Source organism: Melospiza melodia, chromosome 3 (genome assembly GCF_035770615.1).
Source record: "Melospiza melodia melodia isolate bMelMel2 chromosome 3, bMelMel2.pri, whole genome shotgun sequence".
NCBI classification, from domain to species: domain Eukaryota; kingdom Metazoa; phylum Chordata; class Aves; order Passeriformes; family Passerellidae; genus Melospiza; species Melospiza melodia.
This window is the reverse complement of record NC_086196.1, coordinates 31,924,219-31,946,465: the sequence shown is the minus strand read 5'-3', so window position 1 is coordinate 31,946,465 and position 22,247 is coordinate 31,924,219. Positions and strand designations below refer to the sequence as shown.

At 36.4% G+C, this 22,247-nt stretch overlaps 1 protein-coding gene across 4 annotated transcripts in view; it reads right to left on the bottom strand.

Annotated features, from left to right (window-relative positions):
• The window catches only part of L3MBTL3 (L3MBTL histone methyl-lysine binding protein 3), a 78,171-nt gene that overhangs the window by 7,674 nt on the left and 48,250 nt on the right, over window positions 1-22,247 (bottom strand). For all 4 annotated transcript variants that reach the window (XM_063151162.1, XM_063151164.1, XM_063151163.1 and 1 more), the window contains exons 13-19: window positions 22,010-22,095; window positions 19,781-19,891; window positions 18,042-18,156; window positions 14,773-14,875; window positions 7,347-7,493; window positions 5,586-5,750; window positions 1,935-2,026 (exon numbers count right to left, since the gene is read on the bottom strand). In XM_063151162.1, coding sequence (XP_063007232.1) covers window positions 1,935-2,026; window positions 5,586-5,750; window positions 7,347-7,493; window positions 14,773-14,875; window positions 18,042-18,156; window positions 19,781-19,891; window positions 22,010-22,095 — 819 coding nt within the window. The remainder of the gene's footprint in view (window positions 1-1,934; window positions 2,027-5,585; window positions 5,751-7,346; window positions 7,494-14,772; window positions 14,876-18,041; window positions 18,157-19,780; window positions 19,892-22,009; window positions 22,096-22,247) is intronic.

Below are 22,247 nucleotides of genomic sequence, written 5' to 3'. Positions count from 1 at the left end.
GGTCTAGCTCTTAGCATATGTAAGGTTTTTAAGCACCAGATTTATGCCCATAAAAAAGTTAGTATGAATGGGCAGTGATTTCAGTGGAGTTCTTTAGCTCCAAATAATCTTTCTCCAAACAAAGGAAGACAGTAGTACACATTTTATAAAGTTATCAGCAGGGAACTGGTCAAGTGAGTATGGCAAAAGTAGGCTGAAGAATAATAAGGTAAGTGACATGCCAAAAAAATAGGGCAAAAAGCACAGGTACCAACACTGACAGTTCCTAAATGCACAATTATTTTATCTTGAGATTTCCATGACCATGATAGCAAGACTTTAATGATCCATTTTCCTCTTACAGTTTAAATGTGCCATCTTTCTTAAACACATAATAACATAACATCATTATGTGTTTAAAAAGGACAGATTTTTCCAGACGATGATGTAAGAAAATGTTCTATTTTCCTAAATCTAACTATGCAAGAACCTAGCAAGCAGAGGTTGTTGGTGTCAATTTTGTCAAACTCAAAATGCTTCACAAAATCAGGCCAGCTTTCTTAGAATTAAAAGAACAATACCAGACAATTTAAAATGTTCCCAACTACTTGAATTTTTTTGTGTCAAACAAGGCAAAAGTTAACATCAAAGCTGCATATTTCCTTCCCACTGAAACAAAATAGCTAAAATTACTAAAAAGTCTCTTCTATAACACTAATACATTTTTTACACAGCTCCTACAGTAGATGGAATCTCTCAAATTTTACACTCACCAGAGTGCCTCGTATCTGTCTGAAAAGTACTGGCAGATAAATAATGTCTTAAGATAAAAAAATACACGAGGTAAATATTTAAAAATAAACCACTACCTCAATTTTATCTTTATGCAAGCTCTACCAGTCTCAAAGAATTTCCTGCATTTTACAGAGATGAGCTCACTTAAAAGGCAAGACATGTAGCTCTTGAAGAAACAGTTACTCAAGCCAATTACTCAATTTTGATGAAAGCTTTCAAAGTGTTGTTGTACAAAAAATTGCTGAAGAAAATTATCTAAAAATACAAGGAATTAAGATTAGGAAATTAAGATACATAACTTGCATTGACCTTGTATTAGTTAATAAAATTATTGCAGCAAAGCTGCACTGCAACAATGCACTGACTTGGTCTAATAACAAACCTGGTACTAAGATTTACACATGAAAAAATCAGCAAATATAAGACTGATATTCTGGATTTGTGCTGTTTTCTTTCTAAACAATGAGGATAAAAATTATTAATGAACAGCTGCTTCCATCTGTCCAAGTGGATCTTTGATCAGCCAAGAGTTTTGCTACAGCTGTACATACAGCCACTCAGAATCACTGAACAGAAGAAAAGTCCACATTGGAAGAAACCTTTGGAGACCATATGAGAACTTTCCTGTCTCACCAATGAGGAGCCACAATCTGGCCATCACCCTCAACAAGACTGAGGCTGGGTTAAATGAGACACCTTAATTTTGCATTGTATCTGTAATGTGTAAGTACTTTAACTTTCAATACATTTTTAAGGCAATAAGTGAATCTTCTATCTTTACAATTCAGACTGGTTTAATAAACTATTTTGAAAAGTCAGTAGAAAAACATCATTGAAATGAGATTTTTATATTGCTATTCATTTTGCACCCATCCTTACACCTGTGATAAAGTTCTTGGAAAAACCTTTGATGGTTACAAGATAATCTCCTGAACAGGTAGGGGGAAGGGTTGCTGAATTTTGCCCTTTAAGGAACATCCCTTTGGAAGTTCCTTCCAAATTTGCCCCAAACCAGGACATAGTGCTGAAAGTGTTTTTGGACACAGACAGTGAATGTGGAAAATAATTTGCAATACAGTTTCAGGAGAATTTCCAGGGACATCACACTTCTTCACTTCTGCAGATTTTAATTTGAAACAAATTAAGAACTGCCAATTTACCTTTGATTTCGTTAGAAATGAGCAGCTTATTTTCTGTGTCCTCATCTTCACACTCTTTGTGCTTTATGGCATCCTTTGTTTGTAGTACTCCACTGAGGAAAAGAAGATGTTCAATTTTTATTAGTACATCATAAAAATCACTGAGCATGATATAATCTCTTGCTAGCAATACTACAGACACACCAGGATTCCCACACAAAAGATGCTGTATCATTATAAAATAAATAAAGAAAGAGGATCTTATTTCTGACTTACACAGAATGGCATGACTACTGACATGAATTTTGCAAAGAAGGCTCAAGAACAGTGTAAACTAATATTATGTAAAGCATACCAACACACTTGACTTAATAACTGAAACTGGAAAATACACAAATGGAGGCAGTGGATGTGTCCACATCATAAGGTGGGAAGAGTGAAACCCACATATATAGCTGTGTGTCCTACAAAGCCTGGCTGGTTATGCAGCCCATTTGCAGGAGCTGTCTGAAACAACACTTACTCCTTTTTCTCTGCCCAACATTCTTCTCTACAGGGCATCAACTCCTTGTCAGTACAGTTACTGACACCCTGTTGTGCAGCTGCTAATGATCCCAAAAATATCACCAAAAACATTTATATTCCTTTGCATCTGCTTTTGCATTACTTCTTATCCAGCTGCTCCCTAAGCTTGCCAGCCCAAAAATTTGCGGAGAGGGAATGTCTTTCCCCCTGTCAAGAAAAACCAGGCAAGAGATGTGGAAATAAGAGAATTTCTCAAGGCGGGGATGTATGGGGTGTGTACATTCCTGTCCTAAAGTCAGCCCTTGGGAAGTTCCTTTTCAAACTCTGCCTTCAGAAGGCATTTCCAGATGTATTTCCTGGTACTTCCTGGTTTCTTACAAATGTGAAGTGATATTAATTTGATGGCATTATGTGTCTACTTACTTCGGCTTTTTAAGAATTTCAGAACACTTTGGTTGATTCTTACTAAACCATCACAGATACTCAGAGCACTCGGAGATACCAAGTACATAATGAGCATTTTCTAAAAATAGACACCAAACAGAATGATTCTTAGAGTCAAGATTACAAGAAATCTCACTACTGTATGAACTGATGCTTTACTATCTACCACAGAAGGAGTCAAGAAGAACACCTTAACAAATGTCAAAATCACAGAGGAAAAGCAGATGCACACCTAACACTTTGTTAGGCATCAAGATTAGCTAAGCTCAAAACACAAATCCATAGAAGAAACAGACCTACTTAATTCCACTGTTTACATTTATATTGTTGAATACCATTTATATATTACATACAAGAAAACATTTGTGACTGAATCAAGTAGGAGCTTCAGGTTCACTGACTTCAACAGAAATATAATTATCACACTAGTAATGGTGCAAAATGAACACTGCAGATCAGGAAATCCAGCCTTTTTAGTATGGCAGGACACAAATAATAATAGTGTGACAACCAATAGCAGTGGAATGCATACAGCAGGCATAACGTCTTGTGCCACAAAAGACTTCTCCACAGTATCTTCCTCAGAAAGATTTACTCACTTAAAACTTATTTTCCAAACTCCACAAACACAGAAAACTTTCTAATTCAGCTAAGGAAGAGAGATAACCCAATCCTGTGAGGAAACAAGTACCTCCCTATTTTCTCAAGGGCAATTTTCATAGCAGCATACATACAGAAATTTGACCTCATTAGTTAAATATGACTGTATCATGAATTGAAGGTTTTGGGTAAGAGGCTGGGAGACAAACAAATTTTTTTTTAAGAGCCAGTATAATTTGATTCCCAAGTCTGCGTGTTCAGCTTCCTTCACTGTAAAGATTTCCAGAATAGAATTTTTATTACAGTGAAATTCTTTTGCTACTCTGAAGATACTTTAAAATTGGATATGCTGTAGGCATGTAATTTTTATCTTGACTTTTAATCTCAGGAACACTCCAGAGGGACACACTGCATATTTATGTATATAATTATATTTTTGAAAACCAAAATTTTCTAGTATACTTGTTTGATGTATAGAGAGGAAAAAAAAAGAGAGAGAAAAAAGAAAAAGAGTAAGTGGAACCAAGATTAGCTGAGTACCACTTAGATTTAACATGACAAAATAAAACTTATGTTTGGGATCATTTGTGGTTGGTTCCTCAATGAAAGGACTCTATGAAACAGAAGATTACCTTTGAATACAAAGGTATACACAATTGAACTGAAGTCAAACATAATTAAATCCACACTGTGAGCTCAGCAACTAAAGAGCACACAAGTGTGTGTATCTATGTCTTCAATTATGCATGTGTACTTTGAATACACATCTAAAAAGATCCACTGGGCATTGCAATAAGCAGATGCTCAATATTTTATAACCCCAGCAGTTCATATATACCTAATGTTGTGAACATTATTTTTCATGCCTTTTTCAAAGGGAGATTATTCAACTGAAAGTCCTCCATGACTTTGCTGGATACATAATGAATGAGGAAAGCTAGATGATAAAATGCAGCCAGTCATCAATGTATTCAAACAGTTGAAATACAAGATGCAAAGTCTCTGGATAATTCAAAGTTGGCACAAGACCTATTCTCTTAATAAAACTGACTCAACACAGTGAACAGATAGCACAAGTATTGGTTATTTTAAGTCTTCTAAAGGTAACACCCTGAAAAAAAATAAAAGACAAAAACTTTTTTCTTCAATTAATCTTAGGAGGCAGTCTGTAAAGCCAAAGTATATTTCTAAAAAAAATTTGAATTTATTGTAAGTATGATAAAATAATGAATTACAACTATTTTTTAACACAGGTTACTTCAAAATTACACTTGAAGCCATCTTCCTTTCTGTGCTGTTTAAATTCACTAGACTATGACTAGTGAATGCTGTTTATTATCCTGAGTTGGAAGGGACCAAATAAAGATCACCAAAGTCCAACTCTTAAGAAAACAGTTCTATTTCAATCATCAGCTTTACTGTGAGTTGTTTTATTTACCATAAAATACCAACTCTCCTGTCTGTCTCTCAAGACACTAATATTGTTAACACAGTTCATATATTATAAACACAAAATAATGTAGCTCATGTAAATATATAACAAATGACATCTTCTTCCAGGGTGCCATCTATTTCTGTTTGAAAATAAATTAATGCAGTGATACTGTAACTAATTAAAAGTGTAGGGAATCCTATTGTCTCACATATCCCCATGAAAACACTGAACTGTGTACTTTTAGCTTCAAAGATAGTTTCCAAATTTGCTCTGGAGAAAAATATTTATAGTATAAAAAAGTTCTCATGTCATTTTCTGTCAAAAATACATGCCAGATACTGAAAGATAAATAATTACTTTTAATTTTTCCATGTTTGTACATATTTGTATATATAAACTAATTTGGACACAAACCTAGGAAGAAGAATCTCAATTTCCAATAATTGCATTGTATTTTTCCTCTCCTCTAACATATACTTATTTCTTATACACCCTGTGATACTCCCTTCCCCTCTATTTCTAAGATAAGGAGAGCTGAAGAGCTTCCATCTCCTTCCCCACTGCTTTCAAGAATTCCACAGACAAATCACACTGGACTGCTTTGCCTGGTAAGTTGCATTTTGAACTGACTCCAAACACACTCAATACTTTGAAAGGAACTGAGTTACCCAGGTGCCTTCTTTTCTTTCACATTGCATAACAGGGGCTTCTTGCAAGGAGATTTATTTTCTGCGTCTTCCAGCTTGGTTGTTTCTGGTACAGTTTTCCCTGATGGTCGATTGTGAGGTGAAGATTTCATACCTACATGACCAGGGCTGGGGCATTTTCTGTCACTGTTTAAAACAAATTAACAAAATGTTTAGAAGTGCAAGCAGCAAAGCTGTTTAATTTATTTTTCTCTCTATGCACAAAAAGGAAACTGAAAGCATCCAAGGTGGTTTTTTGGTTAAGAAATACAGAGAAGTTTTTTTACTTGCCACTAAAAAAAAAACTGTATACATGGCATTTTCAGAAATCAAAATAAAGAACTCTTTTCTCTATAAAGTCAATGGTAAAATGATTAGGCAATTAAACAGGAACAGAATTTGCCTAATATTACTTCTGATAATAAGCTGTCCACTTCAAATATTTGTTACACAAGAACACTTTCAGGTATTATTTTTCTCCTATACCTTCTCTCCCATAACATATCGCTGTGCAGCCTTTAATGTTTTCTGTGCAGCCTCTTAATTGGCAATGAAAAAAGCAGCACTTGACACAGTCCCTGCCACTGAGGACTTTGCTCAGAGTGCCAGTGGATTCACTGTAATGGTAAGCAGGCTACCTGCCAGGGAGTAATTAAGTCACTTCAGATTTCTAAAATCCTACATTTATAACAGTCACATCAGGCAGAACTCTTAGACAGAGGAACATTCTGGGTTTTAAAGCATGAAGCTGAAACTGTCTTTAAGATGGCAATTTAAAATACAATCTATTGAAAATATGTGGTCATTACAGTGGGAACTGGAAATCTTCACATTTTCACATTTCACAACATTCGAGCTTTCACATTTACATTAATGTAACCCTTGAAAAGAAGGGAAAGCCTCCTTTTCCTTTCCTTTCCTTTCCTTTCCTTTCCTTTCCTTTCCTTTCCTTTCCTTTCCTTTCCTTTCCTTTCCTTTCCTTTCCTTTCCTTTCCTTTCCTTTCCTTTCCTTTCCTTTCCTTTCCTTTCCTTTCCTTTCCTTTCCTTTCCTTTCCTTTCCTTTCCTTTCCTTTCCCCTTCCCCCTTTCCCCTTTCCCCTTCTCCCTTCCCCTTTCCTTCTTAAATTATCTATTTTTCCCTATAGCCCAAAATAAGCACAAGAATCAATATCCACGATTTCTGAGATAAAATAATCATCTGAAAATAATCATCTTGGTATCACACTTCTTTGTTTTTTCCCAGTGCTCCTGTTTAAAAGCTTCAGCTACAGACTTCAACATTATTCTTGCAAAACTCACTTCCAGTAATTTGATTCCTCACTCCCACTGTAAAGACATAATAGTGGCTGTTCTTCAAAGAGCTACATTAATTTACAGTCACATCAATAACACCACTACAGCAAACAAAAGGAACAAAAAGAAATAATTTTCTAAAGGGAAACCAACTGGTCAACATTCAATTTTACATTCCAATTAACCACTTAGTAGTCTGGATAGTTACACTGAAGATGAAACCAAACTCTTGTTAAGCCATAGACAGTAAAATCAGTATCAGTCTTTGACAGCTCCATGACCTTTTTGATAAGCATTGAAAAAAACATTTTTCTTCCCTGTAAATGAAAATGTAGATAAATGGGCAGGCCTTTCTGAAACCATTCAGTCATTGCACAGTTATAAATCGCATTGGAGAACACAGAAATAAAATATTGCTGTTAGTTATGGACATTGCTTCAATCATAATTACCTGATTACAGGAGAGGTGCATCTTTCATTTGTTTCCACTTTTCTGTTTCTGGGGATGGGACTGGCTGCAGGCATCTCCCCACTCAATCGGTCGGGTAAGAGGCTTTCTTTGTTCAAGTTCATCTCTGAATATGGACAGCTGACTGCACTAGAAGTTGAAGAACAACAATTACTCCTTATTCTCAGACACTTTACTGATTTAAAGCAAAATGTCATTTCCTAGAAGTAGATGCAATAACTTAAAATAAAGAAGATTTTAAAAAACGCAGTAAGTAGTTGTACTTTAAAATGTAAGTAAATCCATCAAATAAAACTCTAAATTCCGCATTTTGTTTTGACAGCAAGTTGTGTCACACAAATTGCATTAATTTCTATTACAACGTTCATTGTGGAAAATTGCTTGATAAATGTTTAGCCTGCTCCCTCATCATTTTAATGGTATTTATGCATACAACACAGGATGCCTTTGACTATACCCATGTCTCTCCAAATAAAGTCATATTACCATGGTTAGTTATTTATGTGAAGGAGGATATTTCTATTATGTAATGTCTACACAGAAGCTGCATTTCAAGGGCAAAACATGAGGATTGAAGCACATCCCCTTACTGCAGTGAGTGCCCCATATTTGCAAATGCCATTTTGTGATACTCCATTAAGAAACTGATATTTTTACAGTCTTTCTTAACATTGATTGCACAGCTGCTGGGGAAATAATCTGACAATGAACATTGACACAATGACTTTTAAATACTGCTCTAAGAAATGTGAAAGTTGTGCCAAAGTCAGAAAACCTGTATTTGCACAAGAAGTAGGAAAGGGAAAAACAGCAACACAAACCAAAACACGTGGGGCTGAACTAGGATTTTCCTTTAGCAGAATGCTCTGCAGTGTTCAACTGATTAGTTAGCCAGACCACATACTCAACACACCAATGATAATATCCTATACTCTGAATAGTATATACATGTTACAACAGTGAATAGCATCACACTCAAGTTTTCAAAACTATATAAGGTACAGGACAGACTGTACTAAATATGATGCTCCATTTCTGGCTCATGAGCTATGACATTAACTATATTTTGAAATTACGCTTTCCTAACTCACCTGTATTGTTACAATGACTTCCATAATTTTAAAAGGTAAAACCCCCATGGTTCTACAATTTTGCTTATTTTCTTTTCTGTGTCATGGACACAAAAGCTGTAACTACCCATCTTTCCATAAATCACTGCAATGTTCCATTTGTTTCACTGATAGTTACATACATGATTTCCAATGAGAACTGTCTAATATAAAAAACTCTACCTTGACAGCCATATGCCCTGCCACCTCCAAATTTCAAAAATTAATAGAAAAACAACAGCTTTCACTATAGTTTTCTTTCTAAAAAGCACAGCATTAAAAGAGAAAAAGGCATTTTAATTTAAAATATGCTGTACACTCTCCTCTTCCCTTACCAACAAAGCTCTGGGTTCAGAATGATTATGTAACAGCTCCTATAATGGGGTTGGACCAATATTGATAAACTAATTTTGATGTTGCCAAGATAAACAAAAAGTTGGTGGAAATTTACATTTCTATCAGCACTTGCATAAAAGGAGAAAATTCCTTAAGGCCAAGACAGTCAGCCCTTGCTGGGGTTATCAAGGCAGGATATCAACAGTATGTTTGATTTCTTTAGTTGGCACATTTGAAAACAAGACAGTATAAACATTTTTTTTAATACTATATTATTATTTTAAAATACTTCAGTAGCTATGCTGAACTTGAATTATGAAAGAAAAAAATAGAATAGCTTCTGCTTTTCTAGTCAAGATGGGATCCCTGTTAAAGGCTACTCCAAGCAGATGTAACAGTCTGCACAGCGCTGTAAAGGGACATGCAGCCACATCTCCAGGTGATCCAATGAAGCACAAAACAGGCATGTTTTTGCCTTCTTCTGAGGAACTCTTTGTCTACATGTCCAAATCAGATAGACTCTAGCCACACAATTGACTACAAAACACTAAACTTGAAGTGTGGTACGCTTTTGTTAATGAAATTTTTTAGAGACATGGAACAAAATATACAAATAGAAATTAACCTGGAACATTCACCTTTTATTTCTATTTTCTCCTAAGTAGAATGTGGCATTTTATTTTAAATCTACTTATATATGTCTACTTACATTTATTCTCAGCCTACTGGTTTTGTGTGTTTTAGGACCAGCCTCTGCCAGAGGACTTACGCTGCTGCATCTATCACAATGATTCTCTTTCAAAAGAAATACAAGATAAAAGATAAAGGCTTCTGCTCAGGAAAAGGTTTGAAGGCACCAGTGCTAGTGTGATTTAAGTTCTTGTTGTGACAAACATATACCACTGTGATGAAATACAGTTTTCAGAAATTCATGAATATATTGGTTAATCTCAGTTCTGCCATTGGTACAGGGCAAAGCATGTAATTTTCTTTTGGCTTCCTAGGCTCACAGAGGTGTTTTGAGCAATGTTTCTGAGCAGTTAAAGGGCTGTCACAAGGAAACACTACCAATGTGGTATTTAACTTCAGTTGTGTATTATTAAGCAAGGCTTACAGTCCCAATGAAATCTGACAATACAATTGTCAGACTCCAGCAGGTTTTCTGTTTACCAACACCACTAATAGGTTTTAAATTTAAAAAAAAACCCAAAAAAACAAACAAAATACCCTAAGAAAAAGCCTAAATATTCAGTCCTTTATTATAACTTGTCTGCTTATATACTACCTCTTCCCTTAGTATTTTCGGGAAAAACTGAAGTTGAATGACAGTTTCAGTCAACAATAGTTATAATATTAACAATGCTTTGGAACACCAGATTCAGATGACGTTTTATCTGTAATTAATCATTCAAGTTGCTGTACAATTTTAAAAAAACACCTTGATAGTCCTCTGATGTTACTGTTACTTGGGGCAACAAAAGAACACGTGGTTTCCACTGTTAGCTAGGTTACAACAAAACACAGCATGAATGAACCTGTGTATGGCTTTGGATCAATCAGTAAATGCTCCTGAATCTCAATGCCTCCAGCCTTCAGTTCAGTTTAACTTGTCTACTACAAAAAATGAAAAAAATTAATCTTGTTATTCCTACATAATAGAAGTACTGGATTTATATAGGACTGTAAGATTTTAACACAACTCATCTCAAGGGCTCAGAAGCGTTGGTGTTCAGGTTATTTAATATTAAATAAGGATTTTTAACTCTTCTGTCACCTTAAACCTGGATTTCTGCTCCAGCTTACATTTTGCTTCAGCCCACCATTTTGAAAACAGCCCAAGTTCAGAAGGTTGTTTCCAAAATGATCAGATGTCCTTGGCTTGGGGGTACCAAGGTCTGCCAGAGGCTCAGGAAGAATGGCATGAAGCAAAAGCAGCAGGTACTCAATGTGAAACCTCTGCTATTCTTCTGGCAGGACTGTACAGCCCCCAGCACTGCCCACAGCTTTGGAACCAGTCCAACACCAAGATCTCAGTTATCATTGGAGCTGCCTCAGTAAACAAACATTCACATTAATGCCACCTGACACACACACCCCCACACACGGGAGTAATCAGCCATCTCCAGATGCTGAAGGATCAGCACAGCACAATAATTAGCTGTCTGCAGGGCACCACTGAAATGGCAGCAGACTGGCTGGCAATCTGTGTGTCCATGACACAGTTTTCCAAGGAAAGGGAGCCACTGTTTCCAGAGTCCTGCACATGCTGAGTAAAAACAGCATTAAAATAAGTTTCTGTTTTTTACTGAATCATGAAAGATGAAGAGAGAAAAAGGCAATGCACCATTCTGATTACAGGCCTGGGATTTCCAATTCAACAGAGGTTTTACATTACTAGCCCTTTCCAGAACTGAGGGAAGAGAAGTGTTGAGTAGCATACCCCACCTGTGTTTATTTGCAACTGCTCTTCTGTCACACTCAAGATCTATCTCTAGGTGCAGTTACGTACCTATCTCTTTTCTATAAAGTTCAAGAGTAGGAGGATAAAACTGGGCTGCTGGCAGGCATAGACCTTAGACTTCTCCAGACATTTGAAGATGCTCCTATCTTGTAGCAGTATGCAAATTTTCTGAAGCACAGAGTCCAGATGCAATACTCTCGTCTACACCTAATATCAGAAGGGAACATAGGCCAGGATTCTCTTTCAAACTAAAGAAGAGTAAGGCAGCACTCTGTTAGGTCTAAGAACTTGAATATGAAGCACTATTAAATCTAGATTATTAGTCTTTTTCAACACTTGGAATATTGTGCAAACTTGTATTAAGCCACAGACAGGTCTCCTGGTCCAGCTGTACTGTTTGGAAATGTCACCAACACCAGCTTCTCATTGCCTTTCAGGTGCAAGTTACTGCTGAGCACTGCCAAGGGATGAAGCTCTATGAGAGGTGTATGAGAGCTCCAGACTGGACTAATGGATGGATTAGACTGTCTAGAGCAGTCTACGTCCAGGTGATCACAAAGCTGGTAACAATATATGATTAGCAAGAAACCTTCAGAGAAAAGATCCTGACAGCATCTGAAGGATGTGGGTTTTGGTTTTTGGTTTTTGTTTTTTTTTTTTTTTTTTTTTTCTTTTCCTGATGTATTTTGTTAAGTGATCTCTTCAGGCTTTAAGAAAACATTTTTAACTAGTCTCATAACAATCAATACAACTATTCTCTCTCACAAATTAAAGTGCATGTGTACCATCAGGAGAAAGCTGCTTCAACAGTCTGAAGATGAATCAAGAAATCAAGAGTACTTAAGAATGGATTTGGCTGGTGCCAATGACCCTGAGACTGGCATCAAAAACCACTGAACAAAAAGATGTGACCTCCTGCTGACCTGAGGTTTCCATGTTTATGTAACATGTTCTCCTACAATACAGCCTCTACCACAGCACTTCAGCTCACTTCAGCTTGCACATAATGCACGGGAAGTTTGAAGTTTCAGGCAAAAATCTTTACTCATGAAGAATTGACTCAAAACTCTAATGAACTACTTACAACTGACCTCTTCACGCTCCTGCTTGAACTTGAGAATTACTGCATGCATTAAACATCAGGGTATACAATTCACAAGCACAAATATGCAGGTGATCTGCATAATGCTAACAATCTGTACGTCAGGCTGCTTCGGCTGCGCCGCACATAACCCTAGATCAACTGGTGATAGATACCAAGTCCTTAATAACATCAACTCTTCCTAAAAGTAAATGCTTTAGCACTGCTATATAATTAATCACAGAGGCTTTCATCTGATTCCTAAGGAACAAGCTCTCAAAATTATTTCAGAGCTGCTTAGCATTTTAAATTATCATCTTTTCTGCACACAGGCATTTATGCTTTGCACCTCATCACAAAAAAACAAGATAAGCATGGTTAAATACATTTCAAGGTTGCCAAGATAAAAGAGCCAAGGGAATGCTACCTGATGTGGAAAATTGTACAAATTTTAAAATCTCTTGGTTAATTCAGGAAAAAAGTGGCGGTAGAATGTTAGAATTTTTGTGGAAACCTGGACCCTCAAGTCTGTAGGCTCCAGAGGAGAACAAATCTCATTCTTCTCCACAGAAATACTCAGGAACAAAACTAGAGCATCATCACAGAGGGCAAATCAATAGCTAGTGAATAAGATACTTACTGGTAAAATATATTTGCTATGAAACAGCAAATATCTGTCTTACGTTCAACAAAATCTCCTTGGTTATATTTTTATACCCCACAACTATCAGTTAACGTGCAAATAATTGGATTGCTTAGACTACAGTAAAAAAAAAGAAGCACAATGAAATGCTATGAGTTTGTTTCTTTTCTTAATATTTAGGATGAGTAAGTATAACGACCTTTAAATAGCATGGAAAAGGTAGCTATAAAAGCAAAGGATACACAAAGTAAATAGACATATAGCTCTTACTCATCCCTTCCATCTAAAACATTAGAACTTTTATTGCCAATGTTTATTTAGAGAGATCATAAATGAAAAACTTTTCAGACAAATTTACCTTCTTTTTTTTTCTCATTTTAAGTTTCAACTTTGGTATGAAACCCATGGTATGTCGACCTGATTCTAAGTAATTGAGATAGCACTTGATAAGGAATTGGAATTTACTGCCTCCTAGATTAGATCCAATGATAAATCATACAAGACTCAAGTCTACTAGAATGTGAAATTAAATGGGTTTCAGATAAGCAGTCGGGAAGCTTTTTAGGCAAATCTAGTTTAGTTCATAGTCTGTGCTCCTAACAGCACAAACAATGCTTCTGCTGCAGACAGGGAAGAATTTGCAGCAGAAGATGCCTTTTGCATATCAAAATGTAATACAATGAGTTTTTGCTGGCCAGATATCTTTGACAGGGATTAGTCAGAACCTCAATACATGGTGATACACCACGAATACCTTGTAGCGTAATTTGAGTCAACAGGACATAATGATCTCATCAAAAACGTGGAAAGATTGCAGAGCTCACTCTTGGATCAAGGAAGTTTGAAAAGATATTTTTAAAAATGTGTAGATAAATAACCAAAGCACAGTCATCTAACCATATCAGAGAGCAGGAAGAACAAAGGATTACGACATTTGAGAATTCTATGACTGTGTAATGGAAAAATGACAACTTTTGGAAGCTCTAATTTGCAAAAAGGTAACAGGATGATATTTATGGTGCTTCATTCTCAACTTAACATACTATATTACTAGTACATCCCTTACTGAAACAGTCTGGATTCACTACACACTGGAAATATTTTAAAAATAATAAAATTTCAACTTGAGAAATGTTTTCCATTTACTCAGTCATTGTCTCTGTCCCTTCCATTCCATTCTCTGGTGCTAATATCAACTACTGTCTAGGATGGGATGTCCATATTTCTGAATATTTCTTCAGAAGGTGTCCAACAAAGTATCTTTAGAAACACTAAAAAGAAGCAGCAAGTTGTCATTCGGGAATACGTCAATGAGAATTTCCTTCCTAGCATTGCTCCAAGCCAACAAGCAAATCCTTACCCTTACCAACCATGCAGAACAAGAACACCCGAGCCATAATAAAATCAGTGGCCTCATATTTCAAGAAGTTAAAAAGTTATTGCTTTATATATATCTGTCTGTGATATTTTGCAAACTGGACAGCAAGCTGAGGAATCCTCAAAGGAACAAAATACAGAGTAACTGAATCTACCAATTGTGGCAAAGAGTAATGTACAGCAAATCTTATCTCAGCACACCCTGGTGAAATGAAGTTACAGATTGCTAATGTTTATTGCAGCATGCTCACCATGGCAACTGAAATAACTGCATATTTAGGTTTACAAGATTTCCTATTTTTTTCCCAGCTTGGATCTGTTTTCTTATGAGCAACAATTTAAAAGAACCATCTGCACACATCCCTCAATTGAAAGAATAAAATAGTTTTCACAGAACATACCTATGATGGCCGATATGTCTTGCTCTTTTAATGTGTCCAACTCCCTTACATCCTGCTGTGGGACACCCTCCATGCTCTAAAGCTTCCACCAGTTCCAAGGGACCTGTATGCCAGGTGAAATTACAAATGAGACTCAAGAAAATTATATAATATTTAAAAGCTATATAAATATGCACAAATACCAGTGCATTGTAGCAAGCATGAGGAAATAAGTAAACAGAAACACTTTAATAATACATTCTGTAAAAGCATGATGGAGATTTAAACAACCTAATCCACTGGAGAAATAATTTTATTCCATGTGAATAAATCTCTACAACAGAACTACATTTGTATAAAGAACACAAATCTTGGAGGAATTGCATGACATTGAATTTCTCTTCTACTATCTACATTTATTTGGAACCTGGTTGTTTTGCAAGAGCACAGAAAAAGTAAGCTACCCTATCCCTGTTCCTGAAGACAGGGAGGTGTTTGTAATGTGTACTGTTCTTACACATTTTGAAACTGAAGTTTTCCAGTAAAAAAGATGTGAAAATGAAGGCTGAAAATCCTACTAAAAAGAACAAGCCATCAGATTTTTTTTACTTTTTCCCTTCTCTGAATTTGTGTGTCTACCTGATTTTCACCAACCCGTACAATGATGCCTGCAGAGACATCCAAGGGTGTCAAAAGGAGCTTTGAGGCCCAAGCAAACATGATGCATAACCCAGAGTTTCACAGCAAGTGAGAGGCAGCCCTGCTCCAGCACACGACACTGGGAGCACCTGCTGAGCCTCTGCAGGAACGCACTGGCCCCCTCCTGCTCCTCCTGAACAGCACATGAACTTGTATCTCCCCCTACAGATAACAATACAGACATGAAAAGGTCTATTTAAATGTTTTTCCAGATGAAAGATTCTTGTTCGCAGATGGATAATGAGGGACAGAGAATTATTATGTATAATTAGTCTAAAAGCCTTTTTTTACCAAATGTTCCAGCTATGCAAAAATTACAGAACTATCACTACACTGAAGTCCAAAGACTTGTATAGCCTTTAATGACTGTAATTGGTGAGAGAACAGGGAATTTTACCTTCTCTACCTTTATACAGAAATCATGCTTATAATGTAGCAAGTAGACTCAGAGGAGGATTTATCTGAATAGAGATGTTTCTCTAAAGAGAAGTCTTGCTTCACTGATGTTCTGATTTTGAAAAAATTAACTCCCTATAACCATTCTCTCTCCACTTAAAAAAATTTAACTCTCTAAAAATGTAATTTAAGAGAGCTACAACTGGTTGTGCATATTTACATGAGAAGCTGCTGTTCACATCACTGTAAAACAATGTTAAAATCATCACCAATACTTGGCTCTTAACTCCCTAAGTGCTATCAGAAAGGTCATAATCCTTCATGATGACTTCATTACATCTGAAAACAGTATGAATACATGAATACTGGGAACTGCTCTAGACTAATATTGCTAACATTGCACAGCATTCACACAAAGCTTCTCATGTGAAAGGCCGGGATCTGGACCTCATCATTTCAAGTCCTATCATACAGACTGAGGCAGAAATTGCCTTGCAAAATATTTTCTTCCCTCCTTATGAAACCCTTGCAGAAGTCTGGAAATGCCTTTTAACTTACATGGAAGCAATATTAACATTTTTTAAATATTCCACATGGTAATAAAAAAAATCATATTGTTGGATTAATATTTTATTCAGTAATCATTCTATGTTATAAGTATTTGAGTAGATTATTACTTTTTTCCTATTTAATGGATGGTCAACTTCCTCTCCTGTCATATCATCCATTTTAATTTTTGTAGCTTAATAGAAATTTACTTCTACCAGTAACATCCTAAAAGGGATGAGCAGTGCCTCCTAAGCCACCACCTAGAGGAGATGACATGCTGGGCACATGTACCTTGTTTCTTTTAAAGTCTCAAAAAACCCCAATTTGTATATTTTATACTCCACCTAGGTTAAGATTTTTATTTATATATCAATCTTACATGACAGAAACCTTGTAACCTTATTCAGCTCTTCTGCCTTATGATACAATTTTTATACATGTGGCCACAGACTGCTTTTCCCACTGGGCTGCTCATTCAGCACACAGGACAGCACATCTCAGATTAGGAAGCAGATATGCAGCATTCTGCCTTCTCCTCATTATTCACTTTGTGCTTTGTCACTTATGGCACTCTATTCAGATTCTGAAGGCAGAATGATTAACTTCCTAACAGGCAGTCATCACTGTACTGCTGGAGTGCTCAGAAAACTAATGAATATACTCTGATCACACCCTGGATAGGAGTAATTTCTTCTTGGCATTCATTGACTTGAGGTATTGTGATTTTCAGGTAACATATTCATACTTATCTCAGTTATTTTACATAATGTGACTTATCTCAGTTATTTTGCATTAATTTTTTTTCTGAGTACTTGGCATGGCTCAGCATTTTTTATTTTCCAAGCACAGCTGTTTCTGACCTTCTAACAGCTGTGAATACTCAGCACTTGTGCAAACCACACCTCGGAGTACTACATAAACCAATCTCAGAGAAGAGCACTCACTTAAAAACTCATCTGTTCAAAGTTTGGCTAAAGTGATTTCACTGCCATTACCCAGAAACACGGTGGACTAGGCAGGGATATATTCACCAAAAAGTTTCTTCTCCCTGCAACCTTTCCCACTACTTCAACAATTAAAGCAAAATCCCCAGAGAGGACAAGCTGGTAAATCCAGTGTTATTATTGGTACCATGCTCCCGTTAGATTTATTTTCAAAATGGGCACCATTAATCCCTCTTTGCTCAGCTGAAGAAGAAAAGGAAGTTTGTTGTTTCTGAGGATTTGCCACAGCATCTGAAAGCAGTGCCTTCTCAGTGCACTCTGGACTCCTTTGAGCCAAAAAGCATAGTAAGCATCCAGAGAGATGTGAACAAAGGATCTTAAGAGTGGTACCCTGCACCCCTACTGAGTGCCACAGCAGTTTCAGCGCTGGCTTTGAGAGGGCCAGGATTTTACACAACAGATCTTTTACACCACTTCTGGTTTTGACTGTGGTTCCTGTATTTCCATGGCAGTAAGGGTCAATAAAACCATCTACTAAAAAGTGATTAATTACTGACTGTTGATTTTGCACTAAATGTCACATTTGCAATTATTTTGCATATCTTAGTGGCTTCTCTTCTTTGAATGGCACTGGCAGGGACAAAAGGCAGCACAGCACACATGCCTTTTACCATCATTACATCAGAGTGTGGTTTCCCTTACTAAGTGGGGGCTGAAGAGGGTGTCCAGTTTTCGTACACCAGCCTGCAGGATGGATATCAGGGCTGTCCACATCAGTCCAATAATCATAAATACTATCCCAGCCATCAAAATGAACCTAAAATACAAAAAGGAGAATAGTGCATTTTGGATCAGGAAAATTCTCCATAAAAGCAGTTTACCTGAGTAATCTCTAGAAATGACATGTCCGGTAGAGAAGTCACTTTCAGAGAACTATTTCAGTTACACAGAAAATATATGTACATTACATTCTGGACTCAGGCATACTCTCACTAAAGTAAACAGTAAACAACCATATGTCATATGGTTGCTTACTGTATTGTCAGGCTCAAATCCCAGAAATAATGCAGTTCTCACATTAATACTTATATTAAAGCATGAATTTCTGCCTTTTTCATGTCTCGAAAAACACACAAAAATCCAAATGTTTTTAAATCTCCTGTTTGAACTGGATTTAAGAACAGCAGAACAGTAAAGCAAAGGACTACAAAAATGAATTTATCTATAAAAGACAAACAATCCCCTCGTCATACAAGCAACAGTTTTACTAAAATCAGACTATACAGGATAAAGAGTTGAAACTGAAGAGAAAATGAAGCATGTGACTTCACAGGACAGCACCAGTATGGATTATGCACAATTTTTTTCACATGACAGCTAAATATCTTCAAATCTTGCATGATCTCTGTACCAGCAAACTCCTCAGATCTCTCACACACCCAGGTGTGGATGCATGTACACACAGACACACACACACAGAGCTCTTTCAACAGATGCTACAGAGTTAAATTACTGCCCTAGAAGTTACAAACCCTTTAATACATTAGACTGGGGAGTGGGATTTTTCTTTATTTTGGGATGTGCTTTTTTTCTGTTTCCTTTTTTTTTTTTTTAATTTTGCATGTCCACCTTGAAGCAGAAAATGTGTAGGTGTGAAGATACTAGTTCTGATGACTTCCTATCAGCAATTAATTCAGATGATTCAAAATGAAATGTCAGCTGCATCTCCTACTTGAAGTAACAGGTATACCTAGTAAATCTATACAAACTGCAAACATCCTTCATTTCTAATTGGATATCTGGTATATGTTAGCCCTTCTAACACTTAAGGCCTTCAGAGTGGAAACTGGTTTCATACAATGAAACAGAATTAATTCAAGTACACAGCTTCTGCAAAACACATTAAAAATACTTTAACTTCGTTTAATGCAATCCAAATCCCAAAATTAACAGAAACTTCAGAATTGCAGAAATCACTGACAAAGGACAAAAGATCAGGGCTCTTTCATATCTCCCATGTATCTCTCTCTTCCCCTTGAAAACATTTAGAAACAGATTCAATTAACACAGACCAAATATTTTATGGTCCCTAATACAAATATCAAAGCAGCCCTTTGACACTTGATATTAAATAATCACATTTTTTGATAGAATAGACAATTGTCTTCTATCTGGTATTCCCAAAGCAATTTTCCAGTTATATTCAACTCTGCTCTCTAACTACCCACCTCAGCACAAGTATCTAAGGGGACAACAACACAACCTATTCCAAAGGAATCATGCATAAATCAATTAGTGAAAAGCAAGAGCAAAAGCTTAGCAGGACATAGCAATACCACTTATTTCTTTCCATGATTAATTTTACAACCTCAGGATTTTGGTTTTATGAAGTCCTCATCATTTACTTAAGTAGGATAGTACAATAAGACAGAGGAACTTACTTTTATTCTATAGTCATCAGTATCTACAATGGTTGCTACTCTGATAAATACTGGATTTCTCTTGTCAACCACTTCAAGTTTCATATTTTTCTGAAAGCCATGAGAAGGTTTCTAGAAAAGAAGAACAGTACTCTATGAAACAACAAAATTTCAAAATCTGATGCAGCTATAAAATATATCTAATCCATCAAAAATTTTATGCCTTTATTTTTTCAAATCTGCCTTCCCTCAACTAGAAATTCAAGCATAAAAACATAATTCAAACTAGAGTTATCAATATAGTGAAACAAAGTAACCACCTGGGGATTCCTGATTCTCCTGGAGTGGACTGGATTCAAGCCATCCAAAAATCTAAATGGGTATCTTCGGTTTGAATCAGTTTTTTTTCTTAATTTCTCTAGAAAACTTTTCCTTGAGGTTTTGGCCAACAGTTTCATTACAGCATTTAATAAGGCATTACATACCAGCTGCCTGAAATGTCTATGAAATTGTCTACAGGAAACATATTTGTGTTTTCTGGTATGTATTTTTGATTTCATGAATCAAACCCTTTTTCAGTCTCCTACTGAAAACATAACTAATTCACAGCATAACAGTAAAAAGCAGGACCAAATGCCTGGGTTTGTAATACTATTTTGATAAATTCAGCGTCTTTGGTAGGAGTATCAGATTTTGTGTTTGTCATCCGTGTTTATGAAAACTAAATCAAAATTATTTCCATTTTAAAGGAACCTATTCGCAAGAGAAGTTATGAGGTTTATTCTAATTTTTATGAAAATAATGTAATCTGTCACTCTAGGACTTTGCAGAGTATTGGTCTTTTTCCTTCAGCTGCAGTTTAAGAACTCAATTTTCCCCCCATAATACAACACAAAGCACTGTTACTGTCTCAGATATAAACAAATAACTTCCTAATCCTTGCTAGGAGTATTTGGCTGAGAATGTAAGATTGAGAAACATTACCAAGACAGACACACCTTGGGGTGATAAACCACAGGTCATGAGTAACTCTGGTAATCCACTGACCCCAGAACTGCTATAAACACCACATTTTGCCTTTTGTTAATCCAGCTCTCAGCAAAGTTGAGAATTAATGTCCCTAATTTGAAAAGCTGAGGCCAACGTGCTTCAGGGTGCTGTGAGACAAGGGCTGGGAGCTACCGGCCACGCAACGCTGGCTCCAACAGCAATCCAAGATGAACAGAGGGAATGGAGCCCCTCTCCCATGAGGAAAGCCTGAGAAAATTGGGTTTGTTCAGCCTGGAAAAGAGATGGCTTAGGGCTGATCTCATTGTAGCCTTCCACTATCTGAAAGGAGCCTATGAGAAATATGGAGAGGGGCTTTTTACAACGGCAGGTAGTGACAGGACACGGGGAAGTTATTTCAAACTAAAAGAGAGTAGGTTTAGATATTAGGAAATAATACTTTACTGTGAGGATGATGGGGCACTTGAACAGGTTGCCTAGAAATGTGGATGTCCAACCCCTTGAAGTGTTCCAGGCCAGGCTGGGTGGAGCTCTGAGCAACCTGGTCTAGTGAGAGGTGTCCCTGTACATGGCAGGGGGATTGGAACCAGAGGATATTTAAGGTCCCTTCCAGCACAAGCCATTGTGTGATTCCTTTCTGCACTACTGACCATCACTGAAATCTTAAGAACTCTTAAGATGGATCACTGAAAGAAACTAGCAAGAACAAAGATAAAAGAAAAGGATGTTGCCCATAAACACCAAAGCTAAGCTGGGGAGCTGCCTGTGGGTGCTGCCCACAGGCCCTAGCTGCAAGCTTGCAGAAGAAAAGGTCTGCTAAAGGGCACTGAAAACAAGCCCAAGACAATGGACTAGATGGTCAAGCAGACTAACCTCTTACATTCTTTTTTACACTGCACCACATAAAATGTACAGAAATACAAATCTTCAAAATATGTTATCATGACTCAGCAGCTATCTCATTATTTGTAATAAGTAGGCAGTAATTTTCCATAGAAAATTACACTCATTAGTAATACATTTGTAGCATTTAATCCCATTTGTAACAATTAAAATAATGCATTAATAGTTATTTATAATAATCTGATTTCTAACAGTGAACTGCAAACTTGCATAAAAATAAACCACCTGTTTGCAACTAATTAATTGGATTCATTTGGAAACAGAGGAGCACCATATATGTATTAAACAAATTAATTACACAAACTTAAAAGCATGAAAGAAATTTAAGCATTTTCTCACCACTTTAAAAGCCCTTGCAGGTGCAGGTAATGAACTGGTTTCTTCCAAATACTTCTCCCAAGAAAAATGCTTAGCATGTGGATAATCTGGCACAGAAGAAACACGAGCAAAATTAAACACAGCAGCGCAAAAAAATGAAGTTAATGTCTAATTTACAGAGTACCTAGCACTTTTATAATACTGTTTTGATTTATACACTGGACTTATAAAATCATTGCAAGAAAGGCTCTTCTAAATT